General features: G+C 41.4%; 1 protein-coding gene across 3 annotated transcripts in view; it reads left to right on the top strand.

Moving 5' to 3' along the window:
• PPHLN1 (periphilin 1) overlaps positions 1-24,041 on the top strand; it is a 125,132-nt gene that overhangs the window by 15,036 nt on the left and 86,055 nt on the right. For all 3 annotated transcript variants that reach the window (XM_090042347.1, XM_090042346.1, XM_090042345.1), the window contains exons 4-5: positions 3,870-4,040; positions 5,044-5,105. In XM_090042347.1, the coding sequence (XP_089898473.1) occupies positions 3,870-4,040; positions 5,044-5,105 (233 nt within the window). The remainder of the gene's footprint in view (positions 1-3,869; positions 4,041-5,043; positions 5,106-24,041) is intronic.

A 24,041-nucleotide genomic window follows, 5' to 3' on the forward strand; every position in this document is an offset into this window, starting at 1 on the left:
CACCCCCTTGCTCTCTCTACTCCATTGCTACTGCCTCAGGCCAGGGGGGGTGGGGGCGCCCTCCACTATCAGCTCTGTGGCTGTCATAATGGTGGCGCACTGTCACTGCTGCCTCCGGTCCCAAGCACTCTTGGAGCACTCTGATTCCTTGTTTCAGATAACCAGAGTGCGAATAAAGCATTACAGACAGACAGACTGACCAAATATTGTAATATTTGAATGATTTGTATTAGTGAAGGTATCCTCACTAATACAGATCTGTGTGTTTGTATTCAGTTAAAGCTGTGTGTGTTTATATTCCATTTTTTTCTATATGGATGCTCAATACCATTCTTATATATTTAAACCACCAGTTCATAAATGTGTCTTCATGGGCCTATACAAGTCCCACATAGTTAATTCAATTTCTAGAGCACTGTGTGAATGTCTGCACAGTTGGGACCCTATATAGATTCTGGGCTTAGCCATTGAAATTATTTTCCTGTAGATCCTCTGGTGAATAATTTTGTAGCATCTTTTATATGCAGTCAAACATTGGCTGCTTCAATAATATTCAGAAACAAGATGGGGCACTCAAGGACTTAAGTAGTGCAGTTAGGAAACCACCTTGTTTGTGGGGACAAACATAATCAGCAAAACTTGCATGATCAAAAAGTGAAGTTTGCAGCTGCTGCTTATTAGATTTGTACAATGGAATTAATGATAAAGGAAACAGTATAGTTAAAAGCATTTGTCCTGCTTCTGATTTCATTTTGTTCTTGTAAAATTGGGATTTCAGTAAACAGTTTTAGATCTTTTAAACTAAAAGCAAATACTTATTATCGTTCTGTGAAATTAATGTTAAAAAAGTAAAAAGTAATTAAGAAGTCAAGGGGTGTGTGGGTCTCTTTCTGTTGATCAGTGTATGGGTCTTCTGCTGGTTTTGTGATATTTTTAACTTTCTTTAAAGCTAAGAGCAGAATTCCTCCATTTTCAGCAAACTAGAAACTAGATATTTTTGACCAGTTATAAGAAAGAAGTAAAAGCTGCACCATCTGGCATCTTACAAGTTGGCATGCTCTACTAACCGGCATGCTGGCTTGGGTTTCTCTGAGCCCCACAGCTGGGGGCAAAGGAGCCTGTGCTGCCAAGCCCCCACAGCCCAGGGACATAACAGGCTGCAGGGCTGTGTGGGGTCTGCCTCCCTGTCCTGCAGGGCCCACAGGGCGATGTGGCGGGAGGGACAGTGATGCCACAGGAGGGGTGGAGGGATGCCCCATATGCAGCAGAAATGGTGGCTGGGGCCACTCACTTAACCGGCATATTTTGTTATCCAGCATCCCCCATTCCTGGAGGCAGTTGGGGATTTCTATTTAAAACCTCTTGTCTTATCTTAATAATGATATATTCTGTATCATGTCGTGGCGCACTTAAAAAGATTGCACAGCACCCTAAGGTGCCATGGCACCCTTGCTGAGCATCACTGTCTTAGTTTGTTGCATCTTAACTTTCTGAATGGACATGAGGCTTACATTTAGTCCTGAACCTGGTTGTGACTCGTGCGCACACACGTCTCAAAACGAACAGTTAATGCTCAGAGTTTAGATGTTGTCAATGTTAACATGGTAGAGAATAGGATTTTGAATGATTTTGTTAGATTGCATGCATTCTACACAGCCTAATGTTATAAATTTACACTTCGATCACTTCTCATGTTTTCTCTATATCATCAACATAACTTTGTGGTAAAATCTTTTGGGTGGATTGAAAAGGGACTAGTTCTAACTTAGCTTCAAATCATATCTTCTTTCATGGCCACCAGTTATACATCAGGAAAGGTATTCTATGAGCTAATCTTCAAGTGTTTATCAAGTCCTACATGACTTTGTGTGTATTTATCACTGCTACATTGCATCCGAGTCTGTGGACTGCATTTTATACTCTTTTTCAGTAGCTGTCTGTAAGCTGGCATTTGATTTGGTTTTAGAGAGTCTCTACAGTAAGAGCAAACAGTTTTATGTGTGTTAATACCAACAATCTGTGATTTGAATGCATCGAGTTCCGAAAAATGGTCACAACATTAGATAATGACTACTGCAATTTGGGTTGCATATTAGTTTTTCTCCCCTGAATGTTGTGCATGCCTGTGTATCTCTTGGGGCCAGGGCATAGTGCAAAATTGGTTCTTAGTGTAAACTGCTGAAGGAAGGGAATTAAGAGCTAGTACTCAAGCTTTCTCCCATCTTTTATCTGAGAGTCAGATCATGTAATGCATTCAATTTCTAGAAGCACATGTATGCATCTTTAGTTATGTGCTACATATGTCTGTTAACAAAAGGGGCTTTTAGTGCTGGCGATGCCACAACCAGTAGACTCACTTGGCATATGCATCTCGGAGACAGTTGCTTAGTTTAAAGAATAATCAAAGAACAAAATGTACTTTATTTGGGACATAGAACTGGCTATTGAGTCTAGTCTTCTGCAATTCGCAGGTGTCATTTATCCAAAGTTCTAAAAATCATCTGCCTCAGCCCCCAGTACATACTGCAGCCAAAAGCACCTTATGTAGCTGAACTAAGATGTCTTATAGGAAGTCATAGATAAAAAATAGGGGAGATACGGTTCTGTCAGTGCCCTGCCACTACAGCGGCAAAAAAGTGATAGGTTATTCTGTAGCTAATCCTACATCTGTGGCTGTTGTGCTCTATAGAATTAATAGGAGCCAGTGAGCAAAGGGAGAACCCCAAATTGTTATCAGCTGATACCAGAGATGGTGATAGAGATTCAGTGAAAAAATCAGAAAAATGTCATATTCTTTGGTGGTCATCACTGTTCTTGGCTTAGATTCTTAGGAAACACTGCATAAAATTACATTTTAAAATATTTCACATTACTGTATGTATAGTGTGGAGGTGTTATGCCATGGGCACCTCTTTCCTTCATTTTAAAAAAACCAACTTCTTTAACCAGTGGTGTGGGGAGAGTGGGGGCTGGGAGATTTGTTGAGCCAAGCTAAAACTCATTGGGAGTTGGAATTCATATCTTGATTTGATAAGTGGTATATTATGTTTTATACCAAAGGGTTGTAATGGAGAAATGTGTTCTAAAAAGGGAGGCAGGGGAAAGGAATATGCTGCCCGTTAAAATGTATTTAAAGCCGTTGTCAATATTGCAGCACTTGGGAAAAGAAAAACAAGTATTAAAGGACATTCTGTAAACTTACATTCATTCTCAGACCTACTGCATGTATGAGAATTATATTGGCTCTGTAGGCAAATTATGTCATTGTTGGAGGAGGGACTGCCTCTTTTCTGCTAGGGCTGAGAATACTATTGACATTCAGATAATAAATAACATTTATTGGCAGGCCCTGTGTTATTGAGGCTTTGCAGGGTATGTCTTGTCACAGCCCTTGCTGAAATTGATAATAAAAGATACAAGAAATATAAAGCTGGAACAGTTTTTTTCTTGTGTTTGAGGGGGGGTCCTTTTTTAAAATGAGACCTGATCTTTAGGCTTTTAAAGTCAACTCAAGGAACACTTCTGTAACATTTCTTTTTGATCATAAACACATAATGCTTAGGATGCTGCATCAAATTAGACATCATATAATAATATTAAACATCAGACCTACTTGACAGAGGAAAAGATTTTTGTGGTTGTTGCCTTTTATTGAACCAGCTGCATGGTTGGGATACACTTAAATTTAGAAAGTTTTCAAATGCATTTCTTACATAATATCTTTCCCTTCCCTTTCAGATTAATACTCAGAATTTTTTTGAAATAACATCATGCGTGTGCTTTTTAATTTTGTGATTTTTTTTTTTTAAGCTAGAATTTTTAGTAATTAAATTTAAACCTAGTGTTTTTATATTTGTTTTGTGTTTTAGGATGACTACCATAGAGTAGTTAACATTGTACCCAAGAAACCACCACTACTAGATAGACCTGGGGAGGGAAGTTACAGTAGATATGACGACTACGGTCATGTTGACTACAGAGACTATGATGAGGGTCGCAGTTTTGCCCATGAACGAAGAAGTGGCCCACCACATAGAGGTGTACGTAACTTGATATTTCTTTCACAAATATGTTGCTTGTCTTTTTGTTCATTCTTGAATCTGTACATATGACTCTAATCACTTCACCCTGAGCATTTTCATTATAGAACTAAGCCTGTCCTCTCCCAAGTTCTCTCTTAAATTTAAGTTTGACATTTGCTTCTGTGCAGTCATTCTCACTTCTAAGTCTGTGATGTTCCCATGATGATGACATTGTTCTTTTTTACTGCTGTGGGCAAACATGTTATCGTCTTCCTCATGAGTGCAAAGGAAGGCTGTATTCCAACTCTCTCAAACTCTATACAGTGGCTGTGTGGGAGAAATGACCAGGTGCCTTTCCTTTTCCTTGCCCATAAACTAGTGTGAAATCAAATAAGAAAGCAAGATGAGGTATTTGGAGAGTTTTTCTGTGTCCCAAATGCCTGAATATACAAGTGATTGGACTCGAACACAGTTTAAATATATTTTGACGCCAATAACACATAAGCAAGTACCATGACAGAGGTTACTCTTCTCTTTTTTGGTTTTTTGGTTTTTCCTTTTTGGTTGGCAGTTACTTCTTAGGTAAAAATCAGTGTTCACATCTGAAGTTCAAATCTCTCTGGTCTTCGAGCTGTTACAAAAAATTACACATCATTTATAACACTTCAGACTGATAGCCTTCCTTGTACTTCAGGTGGTGTTATGGCTCAATAAAAATTACAGTTGACACTCAATTCTGATTGGGTTTAGTTAGTAATGTTTGATATTCTGTAAAGCATTGCAATGTAGGTTTTTTGGGAGGAGCAGAGGCAGAAAAAGAATAAGTGAATGCTCTCAGAAGTTGGTTGGGATGCATTAAAAGTGGAAAAAAAAATCTGAAAAACTAGGAAATTCTTATTTTTTTTCTAAAACCCTCAAATGCTTTTATTGTGTGTTTCCAAATTCTATTTAAAGCAAATTGTGATTTAAATCTGTTTTGTTCAGACAATTTTTACTTAACCATCCCTCTTCCTTTTTGTAGGAGGATTCGGGATATAGATGGCCGAGGGAAGACCACCCCGCAAGTCGACAACCTGAATACAGGTATTAATATAACTTTATTAATGTAGATCAATGCAGCTGAACCTTCTAGAGCAGTGGACTCTAGATGTTTGCAAACTGGCTGCACTTCAGACCACGAGTCCCCTCTGGTAAGGGAGGGAGAGGAGGAAGAAAGGGGAGGAGGAGGTGGCTGTCAGTTTTAGAGGAAGGGGATGGAAAGGTGGTGGGCAGGGGGAAAGGCTTAACTGCCAGAGGGGAGGGAGAGAACTTACATCTGGGTAAGCAGTGTCTCCTGTAGGGGAGAAGAGAAAATGAGAGTAGGGAGGGCTGCAGAGGATATCTGTTGCATGGCACAGGGCTGGGAAAGGGACACATTAGGCTGAGCTGCTTGCCACTGATTTCTGCCCCCCCAGTCCGGCTATGGTCTGAATCCAGATCCAACCTGTGAGTTGTAGGTTGAACAGTACAGATTTAAACCATTTTACAGCTAGCACTCAATGCCACCTGTTTTAAAAGTATATATTCAGTTGTGTTTCAGTGAATTGGGACATCTCCTAGGAAACTGCTGGGAAACTTTAGTCTAAAGATAGTTAAGGGTGATGACTGCTTGTTAATTGGGGCAGAATCAAATTCTCCTTCATGAAACTGCCTCAACAGATCCTCAATTTACAAGCTACTTATTGCTTGTGCCACCAGTCTGCATCAAGCAATAAACCAGTGGTCACCAGCCAGTGGATCTCGATGCAGCTGTAGATCTTAGAGCCCGTTGTGGTAAATCTTGGAGCCTCTTGGAGTTGATCCCAGACTGGGGTTAGGGCCTGAGTGCCCACGTGCATGCATACGCATGCCCCAGCCCAGCAGATCAGTCCGTGGGGGATGGGAGGGGTGGAAGCTGGATCGAGGCCCCTGTGGTGAGAGACAGTGCCGCAGAGGCGGGAGCAGGAGTAAATTGATTGGGGCCTCACCCAGGTGATACTTACCTGCTGGGGAGGTGCGCCCTCAAATAATTTTTTCTCTCTCTGCCTTGATTTGCCTCCTTCACCTTCCCTCCCTACAGACTTAACCTGCTTGGGTGGTTGAGGGGGTGGGGGGTGATGGCGCACAGTAGATCTTGGATTGCTTTTAAATGCCAGAAGTGATCTCCTACTTTAAAAGGTTGGAGACCACTGCAATAAACCTTTAGGGTCTGGTTATGTGCTGGCTTTTTGTTGGAATATTTATATCAGTGGCAATTCTTAAGGACTCTGCCTTAGGCTAGGGACAGAAGCTATACATAAATCAGGATAAGTGATCAGTAGCCAGTTCAAATCTGTAACACAATAGAAGTGCAGTGCACATATACCACTTTCAAAATGGCTGAAGCTGGTTTAAGATAAACCTGGATGGAAATAATGTCTAACGTAATTGATTTAGGTTAAATTGGTTTATTGAACTTCTGTCCCAGATTCCCTCCAGATTCAAGTCAACTCATAGTCCCCTAGTATCCCAGGATACTTTGTACCTCCCCAGTTAATACTCCCCACCCCCGGCAAGGAAGGTAAACTAGCCTTGGCCCAAGCTGTCTGCCCCAGTCGAGCAGGGAGGTGTGCTGGAGTACCCCCAGGCCTCTGGCCTGGACCACTGTAGGCATGCAGCTGCATTTTCAGAATCAACAGTGAATGTCTGTTTACTTGCTTATCAGTTCAATCTATGCAGTTTACAATAACCTGCCAAGATTGAATTGATTCAGCTTCAGGCTTTTTTAACTGTCTGTACTTAGCCTTAATGTATAAATTTTCCATATTTCCTAGAGAACTTAAATATTTGCAAAAGCATTTTTCGAACAAGCTTACCCTCGTTGTTGTTCCTTCCCTACTCTTAGTTTTATAATGCATTTTTAAAAGTAATTATTGTAATTGTCTGTGAGGTGCCTATGTTTTTATTACAACTGTGTCTAAATGCCATAACAACTTGTGGGAGGGGAGAGGAATTGAGCATTACTGTACAGTTAGGATTTTATTTCAGATTTCTTTGGAGCATCCTTTTACGCAGCTCAAAAAACTTGTTCCTAGTTATGGACCCTCTACTTTGGCTCCCATTTCTTTTGAACCTAGAAGATTTCTGTATGTGTACATTTGAGTCCAGAGCATAAGAATACACAATTTTTTATTGTACAAACACCTCAGTCTCATATAATTGATTTCTTTGTTTTAATATTGTCTTCAAAAAAAATATTCATGTTTAGTCACTTCAAATCATTTTTTGGTCTATTACTTTGTAACAATAAGGCAGATACTGATTTCTAGCACTGGAAGTATGTACATATGCCATGTGTTGCTATCAACCTTATTCATGTAAGTGCAGTAAACTGACCAGTGATGCTCATCTTTTTTGTCCAGATGAGTCGCACAGGGCTGCTCTGCTGGCTGGATTGAACCCTGTGCTGTCTTCATGTGCCTGAATCAGGCTCCATGCTGCCTCTTCCCAATCACACATTCAGGGATCAGTCCCCATGATACCTCTGGTTGACAAAATTGGGGGAACAGGGCCCCATGCCACCCCTGAATGCTGGGATTGGGGGATGGAGGCTCTGTGCTGCCACTGCATGCTGGGATCAGGTCCTGTGTGCTGGGATTGGGTCCCTGCCACCCTTCTGTGCCAGGATTGGGCCCTGTGCTGCCTTCATGTACCAGGATCAGGTTCCTTGGGTTAGGATTAGGGCCCTGCATGCATGACAACTATTTTCAACCCTCAGGGCTCCCCACGGGTCCCTTGCTGCCAAATTGTCAGACCCGTGGGGACCCCCATGGCCTGAATGACATAATGTTGGGGTCTGAATCTGGGAGTTAAGCACTTCAAACTAGATAATGTGGGAAGAAGAACCATGCTATCAGACTATATATAGAAGGTAACAGGCACTGGTAGAAATACTTGCTAGTTGCACTGGAAGAAATAACACAAATGAGAAGTTTCTAGACTGTCAGTTTAGTTTAATCTTTTTAATGCACATTTTGATAATAGTAGAAGGAAGGATAGTGCAGGAGTTAGGGCCTAACCTAAGGTTCAGTGGTGATCAAGGATTTAATTCCATATCCTGTCTCAGACCTTAATGTGACCATGGATAAATTATTAAGGGCGTGTGTGACATCTACTCCTGTGACATGATTTTACTGTAGGGAGCTCAGTCTGGGCCAGTTTACTGAGCTATGCATTGCCATAGCTGGACTGTTATGGGTACCTGAGGTAGCTTAACAGCATAGTCAAACCTCGAGTCTTTGTACTTCAGCTCTCCATCTATAAAATGGAGGTAATAGTACTCTCTACATTTGCAGTTGAGCTAACTGTGAGCTAAAATCTGTCTGACAATTGCAAAGTGGTAACCAGCACCTAGGTCTTATTTGGAATACATCAGTGATGCACCATCCTCCATTTGGAGTTAAGATCTCAGCTTTTTAGTGGTGATGCAATACAGTTTGTGGCTCGTATGATTTAACATCATTCTAGATGTGCAGAAATTTACAGTAATATTTTTCACTGAGCTGAATGTAACCGACTGCTTTCTCTGCACATGCTTTGGAGAACAAAGTAAAGAAAAACAGGTTCAAAAGACAACTTTGTTTCAGTCCATCAGAGAAGGGGGAAGGCACAGAAAGATCAGTGCCATTTCTTACTCTGCCACACATTCCTTTATGAAGATTTTGCAGAACAATGAGGATGGCACCATTGGCTGAATATATTGGCCCTATCAAAGGTTTTCTTGATATCAGTGAAAGCTTTGTAGAGATTGAGGTTCTGTTTACAGTGTTTTGCTTGAATCTGTTTTGAAACAAAAATAATGTTTCCTATCCCCTGACTTGGTTTAAATTGCACTGAGACCCTGGGATTTTGTCATCTAACAAATGCAAGAGCAATCAGTTAAGACAGATGAATTGCTGGAATCATGGTGCTTGTTGAGGGCTGGATCTGGCCATGATAATGGGGTGAGCAGCAGTGGCGGGGGTTAATGCAGCTCTGCCCTCTGCTGCCAACAACTGTCCCTAGCAGAGCTTCATACCATGGACTTTGGCAGGAGGCTGCACCCTGAATTTCTCATTCCTCTGGAGCAGGCTTGTCCCCTGATACCACGATGATATGGTCATCATTTTCCAGAATGGGCTGGAGGTCACTAATGATGTGTTCAAGGTGGGGGTTGTAGATGATAACCACAGAGATTCTGTTTTTCTTGTCATTAAGTCAGTATTGTAGAAGGTCGTGATAGTCTTGCGGGGTAGGCTGTCTTACATGCAGCTTTCCAGCCTCAGATGACATCTGTCCAGCAACAGACTAACTCTCACCAAGTCAACATACCAGGCTATATTCCTGAAACACATGCCAGCTGTGTCCCATCATCAACACAGACCACATCATCACTGGACCAAGTAATACAGGTTTAAACATCTGGGGTTCATTCAGTTGCTTCTTCAATAACGTTATATATGCCATCACCTGTTTACAGTTCCCCTCTGCTGTCAACATTGGACAGACAGGGTGATCCCTGCATGAAAAAATGAATGGACACTGGTTTGACATAAGTTCCAGAAAGACACAGAAGCCTCTGGCAGAACACTTGAATCTTCCTGGACATTCCATTACTGACTTCAGAGTAGATGTTTGTAAACAACAAAACAATAAAAACAGGTTTGAATGTGAAATTGCAGAACAAAAAATCATCTACAGATTGGACTGTGTTAAGTAAGATCTCAACAGAGATTCTGGTTTCTTATCCCATTACCTGATCCCCAAACTGCTACCTGGATTTACTTTTTATTGCCCTTATGTCCCTCAGTGGGTTATCTGATCTGTTTATCCCTTTTAATCTGTTGAACCTAGCTTAACTTTTCCCAGCAGTGACCCCTCCCTTCTCCTTTCCTCCTCCTTTCCTTATCCTTTGTATTTAAATGACTGTACTTATTTTCATTTGGTACCCCTGTTCTCTTCAAGTCCATTCATAGCATCTGATAAAGTAGACTGACATCTCTAAAAGTTTATGCCTTTTTTAACAAGTTAATCTCTAAGGTGCATCTGTGCCCTTCCTTTCATCTGACTTCAGACTAACATGGTTAACTGCCTCTTTTAGAGCAGCAGCGGCAGTATGATACTAGTTTAGTGCTTTGGCAACAGCTATGGTTTTCTAAGTTTTTGCTTCAAGTCTTCCTAACAATGGGATTCCATGAGGCTACATAGAGAGCAGGATTTCTTGGATTTTTCTGCTGTGAAAAGGGCTCCCTGGTCTGGTCCATTGAAAAACAGCCTTCTTAAGGTATCTTTTCTAGATGTTCTCATCCCTAGTCTTCACAGGTTTGCTCAGTCACCCAAAGGTTCACCAGAGGATATTTCCATCCCTGAGCACCTGCATTCAAGCTTCAAATTCCGTGCCTTCTGTGTCTTCTAATGTCACTGTGCCCTGTTAGTTGGCCACTCTAGTGTCACTACATAGTCCAGGAGAAGCCATGACTGTATGTCATAAATGACAGTGTAGGCCTGCTGGAGTATGGATTAATAAAACTGTTGATCATTTGCATATACAAATCACAAAGAGGCTCTGCCAACAACATGAACCAAAGTAAGCCCCAATGAATTCAAAAGTAGGCATACCATATATAGTTTGCACAAAAGTGCTGGAAAAATAGCTTGTTAGTTTTAGAGGTGCCTCTGAAGCCAACAAAGAGTGAATTGATAAGACCAGTGCAGAACACGAAAACTAAAATCAGAGTGACTTGGCAAGCAGGTGTCCCCATATGGTTTGAAGGCTACACTAATTGATGAGTGGTAGGGTGTACATGATGTCACTTGAAGATGTTTTACTAATTGGTGAAAACTAGGATTTTTAAACGTGAAGTTGGGTTTTTTTGATTGGTGTATAAAAAATGGACGTAGGAACTCTTAGTACTTTGTACTGGGCGTAGGGGTTATTTTCGTGCTTGTTGTACCATTGCTGCAGATGACCTGGCTAGCACCGTGGACTGGCTACTCTTGTATGTTAGTATCTAGGCTTGTTTGTAGACAGTAAGTCTGGCCAAGTTCTTTGTCACTAAGAACAAAACAATGTAGTGATGAGGTTAGGGGCACAGCATCACACCCTGACAGCGTTCATGCAGACCATTCAGATTCAGGGAGCCTGATATGACCAGTAACACTTAACCCCCAAATAATAGTAATGGAATTGGATAAAATCACTCATAGACAACACTGGTGACTCCATAGAGACCTACAGACAATATGTGAATGTGTTGAAGTGGCATTGTTTACATAGCATGACCACCCCTGTATCATCTCAATGTTCTTTTAAAGAAAAAGAAACATAGAAATTATCTATGGGAAAGGGATACCGTCTCTGTCTGTCACTAGATGTTTTCTGAGCATTGTGTGGAAAGGCCATTTCTCATGTAATTTGTTAATCTCTCCTTACCCTATATCAGAGACTTGCCACCTGCTGTGCTAGTGTCTTAGCTGCCATTTGACCCATATAAGTTATTTCAATAGTTTTGCTGTTAGCCACTTGCACATTTAACAAATGAAGAGAATGTCGGTTCCCACCAGTTGCTCAGCACCAATAGCAGCTGCCTCATCAGAGAACAGATGTTTTCAGTGTAAGCGACCCTGCCAGGAATTTAAGCTTCCACCAGCATACTTTCTTGGGTTGCTGAGGCACAGATGTTATGGTACATACTAATATAATTTTACTGAAAATTGTGTCAGTGCTTGACCTGTTCCTTTAAAATTTCCTAGTACAGCTACTTCCACTGCAACTTTTGAAATTTTTCATTAAAGGTAGTAAAGGCAGTTCTTGTTTGCACACCAGAATGAATGCACACTGGAAAACTGTTTAAAGACAAGAATATTCAATTACTGATGGGGGCACATTTCTCGCAAGAAAACCACTGTCTTTCCCCAATCTCTCAGTTCAAATGCTCAAAGAGAATTTGCAAACCATTTTTCACAGATGAGCTATGAACTTCACTTCATCAACCTCCTGGATACAAAAAATCATGGACTAAATATAGACATTGGATTTATGACACATTATAACCTGCCTGACATCTGACTCCCCAGGTACCTCTCCACTATTTGCCTGCTACATTCACCCCACCTCTTCTCCCCCCCAGCCTGTCTCTCACCCGCTGACTTCAGTTTACATCTTCACTGACTGCCTTTCTTGCATGCATACCAGCCTCTGGCTTCTTTACTATTCATTCCATCCAGGAAGAGCGCACACCAACTGCAGCCTGACAAAGGGTTTTTGAACCCAAAATCTTGCTAAGAATTTTTTTCCAACTATTTGAGTTGGTTTAATAAGGTACCAGATTTAGCCAAAGAACCTTGTCTGCCTATGTCCTTAGACCAACACGGCTACAACCTAACACCCCTGTAAAAATACTTTTGTACTTTACGTTTGCTTCCCTTTTTAAGAAAAAACACCAAATTATTTAAAGTTTGGGTGGGGTAGAGGAGTATGTGTTTTATATAGAGCAAGAGTGGCACCCAGTGGCCAGAAAGATTTTCTTTAGAAAATGCTTTCTTTCTGGTTTAATCTCTTTAGGAGATATAAGATAAAAATTGGCTCAGGTTTGGCTGTTTGGACTTTATTTTAGTAATCTGGTTTGTTTATTTTGATGTATATTTGCATTTTTCTGTTGGTAAACTTTTATAAAAATGTTCAGTTTCATGGGAAAGTGTTTCTATACTAAATAGACATTTGCTGATCTTTTCAGAAGTTTGACTACATTTTCATACAGGCTAACTGTAAGATGTTTATAATATTTATATGGGGGAGCACAGTGATTTTAAGAAACTTGGATATGAAGGATTGTGCTCCCCCTGCTAAACATCTTTTTCAAACTGCTGAAGTGTGAAAACTTTTCATTGCATACACCAATAAACTTTTAGTAGTGGCATTCACTAGAGCACTGGTTCTCAGCCTTTATAATCTCAAGGCACCCCTTGTTAGACTTGAGCCCCCCCTTGAAAGTGCCAGCTCGTAGTTTTTACTTGCTGTTTTTTCTTTTACTTTGGACAAATAATAGTGCAATTCTTTTATTGCAAAGAACTCAGACCACAACAGGTCAGCGTGTTTTTGACAATATGAGTTCCTGTTTGACACCTCTGGGTTTATCTTGTGAATCACATTTGTACCCCTAACAGTGCTAACTTTCTGTAGCAATTTGCAGCACCTTTAAAAGGATGTCAGGGTACACTAGGATGCTGCAGCACCCTGGATGATAATCACTGCATTAGAGTAAATTGCAATGAAGTATTCAAAATGCATGTTTCTTTTGTTTACTTTGGTGAAATTACTAATTATTTTCTATTCTAAAAACATCTCTGCATCATAAAGGAAGATTGAATCAGAAAATGTTAACTACACATATATGCCTCTGGTGATGAAAATGGGAAGGTGATTACAGAAGTGACAATAGTAGTTAAATTGGTGTGATTTCATTATATATAACATGGACAAAAAACAGCTGAAAGTTTTTTAGCATATATATCTGCTTATATATCTAAATATTAAGAATTTTTGTATAGTTAACCAGACTTTGTGTTTAGTTGTCAAAAACATTTTTTCCTAAATGAAAACCATTCTTCTAAAGCACTCACAACTCTTTTTAGCTTACCTTAAAAACTGAGAAGGCAGTTAAAAATGTAGCAGCAATGACTGTTTTCATATACAATGATTAACAATTTAAAAACAGTTTCAGGTAGAAGTCCAGCAGCAGTGTGGGGGCTACCCATTTTTTTTGTACCAAGTGCAGCATGTATGATTACCTGCTGCAGGTGCAGGTTTCATATGTGTGTACCCATTGCAAGAAACTCCTGACTGAGAGGATGAGAACATTTCCCTGGGATAGTGGCAGAACTGGAGCAGCTAAGGGAGCCAGAGAGGTTCATAGATGAGGCATTTGGGGATGTTGTAGAGAAGTCCCATCTCCATTGCATCAGCCCCTATGCTGCTAAGGAGGATGAGAGCCTTGGAAAGCATCTGATTGAGAAAGAGGGAAACTATCTCCTAGATGGGACTTGCCTGTTGGTTGATGTTATAGTCCTCTTACATCAAGGATGGGGAGGGGATCCCACAGGATAGAAGGAGGCAGGTGGTGGTATTGGGTGATTTGATTATTAGGCAAGTAGATAGCTGGGTTTGTAGTGTGTGGGAAGACTTCATAAAGACTTTCCTGCTGGGTGCAAAGGTAGCAGATCTTATGAGCTGTGTAGATTAGTTCCTAGAGAATGCTGGGGAGGAGCCAGAGGTGATTCATGTTATTGGCGGGCAGGTGATATTGAAAAGGTGGTAGAGTAGCTTTATCTTAATCTAAAAATTTGGGGGAAAGCCTTCAGGTGTGGAACAGCACATATTTTGGATTAACATACCATATAGGGGTGAAACTATAAACAGTGAGGCTAGGAAGCGGGGAGGGAGTACTTGGGTAAAATGCAGAGAAGACCAGCCCTGACAGACCTTTTTACTGATTAAAAGGTCACACACAGGTAGCCAATCAAACATCAAGAAAAAACCAAGCAGATTTTAGACTAATGCTAAACATCTAAGTTCCAAGATGGGGGAACTTAAATAGGTCATGCTGGTTGGGAATTGGCCAATACTGCTTTGAATCAAGGTAGATTTTTCAATAGATAAGAGGTACGATAGAATCTCTGCATATAGGAATTTTTTGTTTCAATTGAAAAAAAGTACATTTGGGGATATACTATAAAACCTCAGAATAGGATGACAGCAGCTAGCTAGAAATGCTGAGGGAGTTGAGAGAGGCTGCAACAGCAGAAAACACAGTAATAATGGGGGACTTCATTTAGACTGGATCAATCTAACATCAGGCCAGGATGCAGAGACCAAATTTCTTGAAGTGATAAAAGACTGCTTTCTGGAACAGTTAGTCCTGAAGCCTAGTCCTGAGTAGTGCACATGATTTAGTGTAAAAGGTGTCACTGAACCACTCTGCAATAGTGAGCACAGTTCAATTGGTTTGGACATCCATGTAGGAGGGGAGACGAGAAGACCATCTACCACAGTAACCTTTAACTTTAAAAGGGAAGACTATGCCAAAATGAGGAAGCTAGATAGAAGTTAAAAGGGTCCCCTAAGGAGGTGAAGAGTGTACAAGCAGCATGGGAACTGCTTAAGAACACCACACTGGAGGCATAGATTTAATAGATTTTAGGGTTGAAAGGGACCTATTAGATCACTGAGTCCGACTCCCTGCCCTGGGCACGCAAGAGTGCTGGGGTCAGATGACCCCAGCCAGGTGTTTGTTCAATTTCCTCTTAAATACCTCCAAGGAAGTATTCCATATTTTGGCAACCCACACTGTAAAGAATTTTTTCCTGATGTCCAGTCTAAATTTGCTTTCCTTCAGTTTGTGGCTAGTTTCTAGTTACCCTGATGGCACCCTGGTAAACATCGGATCCCCTGTTTCCTGCTGCCTTCCCCCCCCCCGGATGCATTTGTAGGCAGCCACAAGATCACCTCTCAGCCTTTTCTTGTGGAGGCTGAAGAGATTCAGGTCCCTCAATTGGTCCTTGAAGGGTTTTTCCTGTAGGCCTTTAACTCGATGGGTGGCTCTCCTCTGAACCCTTTTCAAGTTATCTACATCCTTCTTGAAGTGTGGCACCCAAAACTGGGTACATTACTTCAGCTGCAGCCTGACCAGTGCCGTATAGAGGGCAAGTATCACCGCAGACCTGTTTGTGATGCACCTACTTATGCAAGAAAGAGTGCGGTTAGCTTTACTTATTATTTCATCACATTGGTGACTCATGTTTATTTTGGAGTAGACTACAACTCCAAGATCCCTTTCCCCAGTTGTGCTACTTACAATGGTACCTCCCAGGCTATAGGTGTGTTGATTATTCTTCTTCCCTAGGTGCAACGCATGTCACTTATCTTTGTTGAACTGCATCCTATTCTGTTCATAGAGCAAATGCATACCGTAATTAAGAAAAAATGGAAAGTGGACGAAAGGAAAGATAGCATAGTTTAATGGCAGAGTTGCAGAGGCAGTAAACTGAAAAAAGGGCTTCTTTTAAATTATGGAAGAAAAATCCTAATGAGGAAAAAAAGGGCATAAACAAGTACGTTAGAAGCTGAAGACCTGCTCAGGAGTCGGTTGGACTTTTGTATGATCGAGGTGTAAAAGGCATGCTAAAGAATGACAGGGCCATTGCCAAGAACCTAAATAGATTCTTTGCATCTGTCTTCACAGATGTTAGGAAAATTCTCTCACCAGATCCAGTCCTTTCTCGGGGCAAGTCAGTGGAGCTGACACAAATTGAGGTTTCAGTAATTGAGGTCATAAACACTAGCAGATCACCAGGGACCTGACTGGGTTTGCCTTATGGCCCTGAAAGAGTTCAGATTGCAAATAGCCAAACTCCTAACTGTAGTATGCAACATATCACTTAAAACAGCTTTGATGCCAGAGGACTGGAGGTTTGCCAGTATGATTCTTATATTTTAAAAAAGGCTTTAGAAGGGGACTTGGGGAACTGCAGGTCAATGAGCCTAACTTCTGTAGCTGGAAAATTGGTAGAAAAAATTATTAAAGAATTGTTCAATACGTGATTGAACATGACTAGCTTGGAAGGAATCAGTGTGGCATCAAAGAGAAATCATGCCTCACCAACCTGCATTGAGAGTGTTAGTAATCAGCTGGATCAGGATGATCCAGTTGGCAGTATATCTAGACATCCAAAAAGCCTTTGACAAGCCCCCCATGAGAGGCTCTTAATTAAATTGGGTAGTCACGGGATTACAGGGAATATCCACTTCTGGATTAGGATTTGTTTTAAAGATAGAAAGCAAAGAATGAGTATAAATGATCAGTTTTTGGGATGAAAAGAAGTAAGCAGTAGGGTCTGCCAGCGATCTGTGTTGGGACCAGTGCTGTTTAACATATTCATATATGACCTGGAAAAGGGGGTGAGTAGTGAGGTGGCTAAATTTACAGATGACCCAAAATCATAGGTGAAGGGAGAAAAAAAAATTGGGGGGGAGGGCTTGAGCACATGTGCACATGCACATTCCCCCTCCCTCACCCCTGGCAAGTAACTATGTGTGGGAAAGGGCCTGGGAGATTCAGTCCCTGCCCTGCACAGCCAGGACAGGGCACTGGACTGAGCCACTAGCATTTCATCTGGGGGGACACCTGATGCGGGGAGGGGGTGGCAGCTCCCGCCACTGCATGCATCCTGGGAGGCTTGTGGGGGCATGTGCCCCTGGGTCTGCACAGGGAAGGGCGGGCTGCAGCTGCAGGCTGGGGCAGTTCCAGGTTCTTTCTGGCAGGGGGGAGCTGGGCTGGGTGGTGGCAGTAGTGGTAGTGGGGGCTACAAAGAATCGGGAGGCTGTAGTCCCCCATGCTCTCAGTGCCACCACCCTGCACCGTGTCCACAGCCTGGCCCAGCTCCCCCTGCCTCCCAAGCTGGGAAGAGCTCAGTTCCGCCCTAGCCCTCAGTGAGTGGCAGTCTACCCTGCCCAATGCAGATCTGGGGCACATGCCCTTCAGGCCTCTTGGAGTGAGTGTAACAGCAGGAGCTGCAACCCCTGGAAGAGCTGCTGGTGGCTCAGTCCCGCTCCTTGCCAGCTGTGCAGTGCCTGCCACAGACCCACTCCCTCCCCACCCCTTCCATAATGTCCCGTGCAGATCCAGGGCACACACCCTCCCATGCCTACTGGGGTGCGCATAGCAGCAGGAACCACAGCCCCTGGACAGAGTGCTCATGGCTCAGTCCTGCGCCCCACTGGCTGTGCAGCACCAGCCCCAGCCCTAGACCCACTCCCTCCCCATCCCTGCTTCAGCCTCCAGAAGCCTGGGGCTGGGCTGCCTTGTGGCCCTACCAGTGCCCCACATTTGGGGGGGGCTAAGCCCTATTAGCCCCCCACTTCCGTTGCCTAATATTCAGCCCCTGGTCCACTGTAATCCCCAAGTGCTTCTTTCCAGTACTTCAGCCTAGCCAATCACTCCATAGTCTGTATCGTGCATTCAGTTATTCTGTCCCAAGCACAGGACTTTGCACTTGTCCTCGTTGAATCTCATTTATTTGGACCATTACTTCAGTCTGTCCGAGTCATTCTGAATCCCAGCCCTGCCTTCCATAGCGTGTGCAATTCTAACCAACTTGGTATCACCTGTAAATTTGCTAAATGTACACTTGATCCCATCATCCAAATTATAAATGGGGATGTTGAACAATACTAGTCCTGGGACAGATCCTGGGGTCCCACTCGATACCTCTTCCCAGTTAGCCATTGATAATTGCTTGCTGAGTGCAATGATCCAATATTTTACGTATCCACCTAACTGTACTTTCGTCTAGCCTGTATTTCCTTAGCTACTGCAGTAGATTCTGTCAGTCCCAGGTAGGCCTCATCAACCATCTCTGAACACACAGATAAGACAATCATGGAAGACAGTCATCCTCTACTGCGAGAGATTGCTGAAGAAGATTTCCTTAGCTTGAGAATGACACCGTCTCCCTTGACAAAACCTTGCTAAAGTCAAGGTATATTGCATCCACTGCTCTCCCCTCATCCACAGCACCTGTCACTTTATCATAGACGGAAATCAGGTTGGTCAGGCATGACTTGCTCTTGGTAGATCCATGCTGACTGTTCCTGATCGTTTTCTCCTCTAGGTCCTTCACAATAGATTCCTGGAGTACTTGCTCCATGATCTGTCTGAGTATGGAGTTCAGGCTGGCTGGCCTCTAGTTCCCCAAATCCTCCTCCTTCCCCTTCTTAAAGATAGGCATTGTATTTGCCCTTTTCAGTCATCCAGGACCTCACCTGACCTGCACAAGTTCTCAAAAAGGATAGCCAATGGCTCCAAAATGACCTCAGTCAATTCCTTCAGTACCCTCAGGTGCATTCCTTCTGGCCCTACCAACTTGAAAACACCTAGCTTTGTTAAGTAATCCCTAACCTGGTCTGTTTGTGTCTAGGCTCTTTGTCTCTGTCCCTGTCTTTGCTGTGTACTGCAGTTGTCACCTGGTAGCTGCCCCCATTTGTACAAACAAGTAAAAAAGGCTTTACATACATCAGCCTTCTCTGCACTGTCTATGACAAGATTGCTTTCCACGTGCTGTAAGGGACCTATAGAATCTCTTGTCTTCCTCTTACTTTTGATGTACCTATAGAATCCCTTTTTTACAACTGCATCTCAAATTGTGCCCTGGCCTTCCTAATTTTAACTCTGTGTGCATGCGTAATACTCTTTTACTCCTCCCTGTTGTTGTGTGCAAGTTTCCACTTTTTATAAGATTCCTATTTGAATTTCAGCACATGGAAAATCTAGCCAGCCTGATCTCCTGTTGCACAGGCATGCAGCATCAGTATAGCTTATTCTGGCTCATCAGTATAGCTTGCTCCTGCATCCTTAAAAGGCCTCCTTAAAGTACAGTCAGTTCTTCCTTACACTTGCCTCCCAAAGATCCTGCCCACCAGATCTATGAGTTTGTTAAAATTTGCTTTTATGAAGTCCAGTGTCCTTATTCTGCTGCTGTCCTTTCTTCTTCCCCTTAGAAGTCTGGACCCTTTCATTTTGTGGTCATCGTCACCAAAATTACCTTCCACCTTTCTTTTCTCAGCCAGTGCTTGCTGTGAGCAGTAAGTCAACAAGAAAGTCAAAAAGAGCTTCTCCCTTCTTCCTTGACTAAGGAAGAAAGTCAAGAAAAGCTTCCCCTCTCTTTGGCCTCTCTACCGTCTGAATCAAAATGTTATATCCAACTCCCCAGGAATTTTTTGGACTGCTTGTGCAGTTCTGTGTTTCCTTCCAGCGGATGTCCTAATAATAGAAGTCCCCTATGCAGATCAAGTCTTGCAATTTGTAAGCTTCTGTCAGTTGTTTAGAGAAGGCTTCATCTACCTCCTTTTGGTTTGGAGGCCTGTAGGAGGTGCCCACCATCACTTTCCCCAGTTGGAGTTGTTCTTTGACAGAGGACAGTATATTAAATGGAACCCTGTGCTGAGATATGCACAGCTTTCCAGGTGGAAGTGAAGCTGGGAGTCTCGAAGTAATTTGAATATCCAGGATCACATGTGGACCATTGCCACACAGACATTTTATAGTCCATGACAGTCATTTTTATCTGTGCAAATGCATTTTATCTGTGCAAATACAAGCACTTTAGCTAAAGGGTATGCATTTCTAAATAAATTGTCAGGATTTTGCTGAGAGCTTCCACTGACTTTAAATAGAATCATGGGGCAAAACTGGTACACAGAAGATTGAAAGCTTATTTCAGCCTCTTTAAAATTTAACAAGAAATTAATGTTATATTTTTCAGTCAGCATTTTGCATCCAGAATTTAAAATTTTTTTTTTTAGTGTAAATCAATTATTTTAGAACATACTTGCTATTTTTATTTAAGTTTAAAATGGCACATAATGTTTTAGAGGGTCTTTAGGCTTTGCCTTTGGATTTCTTTGCAGTGTAAACTGATTTTTGTCTTGCTTATAGAGGAGAGACTTAGCCAGAGGGACTTATGGAATGGTTTTAAAAATGTACACAAGTCTTCTGTGTTCTGTTGCAGTTTTGGCAGGTCTTAAGGGGCACTGCACAAGAGCCTCTTTCTTTTAAAAAAAAATATCACCTATAAGCACTTTGCCCAACAAAAATGTTTTTGCATTTGACAGATTTGATAAGTATATTTCCAATCATATGCATCAGGAAATTGTCTTTTAAATAAAGTGAACAAATTTGTTCATACATTTGAAAATTAGTTTTTGTTTTTTCCATTAAAAAAGCATCCTTGGTCAAATGAAAATGTAAAAATTCTATCATTTATACCATAAGTATTGTTTAAGTGTTAGTTTCTTATTAATATACTATCACTGCAATACATGTCTATATAAAAGTGCTTATTTGAAGAATACAAACAAAAAACTAGAACATTTGGTTCCAAAATGATACCTTTTATTATACCAACTAGAAAATGGAGAGAAAATTATCCTTTTCTGTAAGCTTTTGGAATCAAAGTCCCTTCGTCAGACTCTGGGAAAAGTATAGATGGTAAGAAGTCCCCATAGGTAGAAAATAAACTTAATTTTTGCACAGAGGGAGCTGAAGATGGAAGGCTCTGGCTCTATGAAAATGTCTTTGTGAGCTGTGTTAAGTAGCTTTTTGATGTGTTGATCAGGTAGAATTCCTTCTCTGGAGGTGTCAGATGGCAGGCAGGGAGGTTAAAAAAAACAACTTTCTCATTGTTCTGCAATGAAGTTTAAAATCCAAAATCTGAAGAACCTTTATGTATCTGAAGAATATGATGTTATTTCTTCAGTGAAGGAGATGTATTTTATTAGGAATAGCTAGCTAAGTGAATTTACTTTGGCTTTTGATTTATTTTCTTGATTTAGTGTCTTCTAATATGATAAAAATGTAAAACAACACTAAGCTTCTTAGGACTCTGATCCTGTAAGTTTTTTTGACAATTGGGAAAGTGCTTATCCAAATATTATGTGCGATCAAACTCTCTCTGCCCTATACCCCACCCCTGCCAAAGTCTTAGGCTGTGTTGGTCCACATCTTAAATCTACCTTACATGGTAGATTTTTGGAACTCAGAAGTTCACAGGTATATCTGACTCTTTCAGCTTTGGGTATAGGAACACTACTGTGTGCTTTGTTTTAGCTTAGAACTTTTTAGTAATCTTAACCGTAAAGGACTGATACCAGAGAGAGTGGGAAAGGATTAGTTTACAGGACTTTAGTATACTGTCCTGCTGAGGCCCTTACTTAATCTAAGTCTTTGGCATTCTCTTTGAAATGCCCTAATATTCTTAGGTGAGTCCATTTACATATTTAGTTTCTGGTGATGTCAGTCCATTAGGCAGTTTTGTTATCAACAAGAGTATGTTGAACTAGATATCCCATTTCATTTCACATTGGTATGATTTGGTTGGCCTGAAAGTTGAAGGCCTTGACACACCTTTATTGAAGACAAGGCTGCCATCACACTGCCTTAGGGATGTTTCCATTGCAGACATCTGTAAATCTGCTTTCCATATCTTTACAAAGCACTATTGCTTAGGATAATCAGGGAATTGAATTTTGGATTATTTATGCTTCATAATTTTTTAAGGTAATAGAAGCCAAAATACCACCCCAGCATCTTTTTTTTTCATGGTTCTTTCCTGATTATGTGCTTACCCCACAAGTTTTATCTGTTGGTGTTGGAGAGTGTATTTAAAGCCTTCTGTATTTAAATGACTCGTCACTTGCTTCTGTTGTTTTCATTTTATTGGGGGCAACTCTTAAACATTTTTATCTGGATGAAAAATCCTTCAAAGGCTTTTTAGATTAGAAAGTTATTTATCATAATTTCGATTTTTCTGATATAGAATCATTACAGACTTTACTTTTATGGGCAGTTCTGAAAATCTTAATTTTATTGAAATATTTTGATACTTTTGCAGATGGGAAGTTTGTCTTAATTTCTAACAGCATTTTTTAACTGTTGTAACAGATCTGAAAAACTTGATTTTGATCCAACATGGCCTCAAGTTTTCATAAGCTGTAGCTTGTAGGCCAAACTCATGGTTGTGTAGCCATGTTTTATTTTCTTCTCCAACAACTGTTTTCCCAAATCTTACATTTACATGCCAAAAAAACCCTTACCTTTTATGTTTAAAAATATTGGCAATTTTGTGAAAGAAATTGGTTTATTGCTACATATGTTCCCTTAACTGTAAATTTGATTTTAACACATTTACTGTAACTAACATAGAACTCATGCAAATTTTATGTCAGTATCACCAATTTGATGCATTAAATAAATTATTTTGTTGAATGTTTCATAATTTATTCATCTCTTTGTTGAAATACTTCTGTCAGTATGGTGGAGGCCTTGGATTATGTATACATAATGTATAACCTCAAGCTTTCCACTATTCTTTATTTGCTTTAGGGCTTCTGCTTCAGTGGGTAACAGGATAGTATGCTTCAAAAATGTAACTGTAGAATATAATACTGTAGAAATAAGTCTCATTTAAAGGAGACTTAAGAAAGTAAGCCCATTTGGGCCCAGTTTCTTAGCTCTTGGTCGAATATAGCGGTGGATGGCCTGAAAAGTAGCAGCTCAGTATTCCTGCAGGAAGCCATGGAAGACCAACTCTTGTAAGCGGAACCGAATCAGGGGCGGGCTATTATTTTGGACGGAGGGCCGCCTACTGAGTTTTGGCAAGCTGTTGAGGGCCACATGGGTAGTCCCGCCCCTTAACAGGTGCCCTGCCCCCTGTTCTCCATCTTGGGACCGGAAGTCCCACCTCCTAACCTCTGGACTTTGCCACCAGGCGTCCCTCCCCTTGCCCCTGGAAACACTCCTTTCAGCAAAGGTTTTTGTCATCTCAGAACCAGAAAAATACCAAATTATATTCTAAAAATCAAACATCTACAACATTCATTAATTTGATTTCAAAAAAATATTTTTGTCCTGATTTACATGTGTTTGTGTGGTGTACATAGAGGTGATTGCAGAATAGCTTAAAATGAAATCTTACTCTTGTATATTGTGCTGTGCAGCCTGGGGCCATGTGGTGCTAAAGCAAGCATGCGGGTGGAGCAGGCAGAGACTTCCGGTTGGGGGAGTAGAAGGGGGCTGGGGGAACACAACCTGATGGGCCTTGCTCTTGAGTTCTGCCAGCTTCCCAGAGGTCCTACTTCCCCTGGCTCCTGTCATCTTTGACAGGCAGCCAGGAGCAGATAAATATGCTTTTGTTTAAATATGAGTGAGCATTGAAGCTCTAATGTACAGCTGTGCCATTAACATTTTTGTAGTTAAGCATCAGCCAGGTGTTACAAACTTTTCTAAGATGCATAGCTCAATCATAAACGTTCCAGACCAAGCGTTAGTCATACTGGGCTCCTATACATGCGGGGAGCCTGATCTGACACGCTAGAGATTCAGCGCATTGTGGTAGACTCAATTAATTGATTAATCGAGTCTTCTGGAGCAC

This window comes from Crocodylus siamensis, chromosome 4, assembly GCF_052110815.1.
Source record: "Crocodylus siamensis isolate JL-2025a chromosome 4, ASM5211081v1, whole genome shotgun sequence".
In the NCBI taxonomy this organism is placed as follows: domain Eukaryota; kingdom Metazoa; phylum Chordata; order Crocodylia; family Crocodylidae; genus Crocodylus; species Crocodylus siamensis.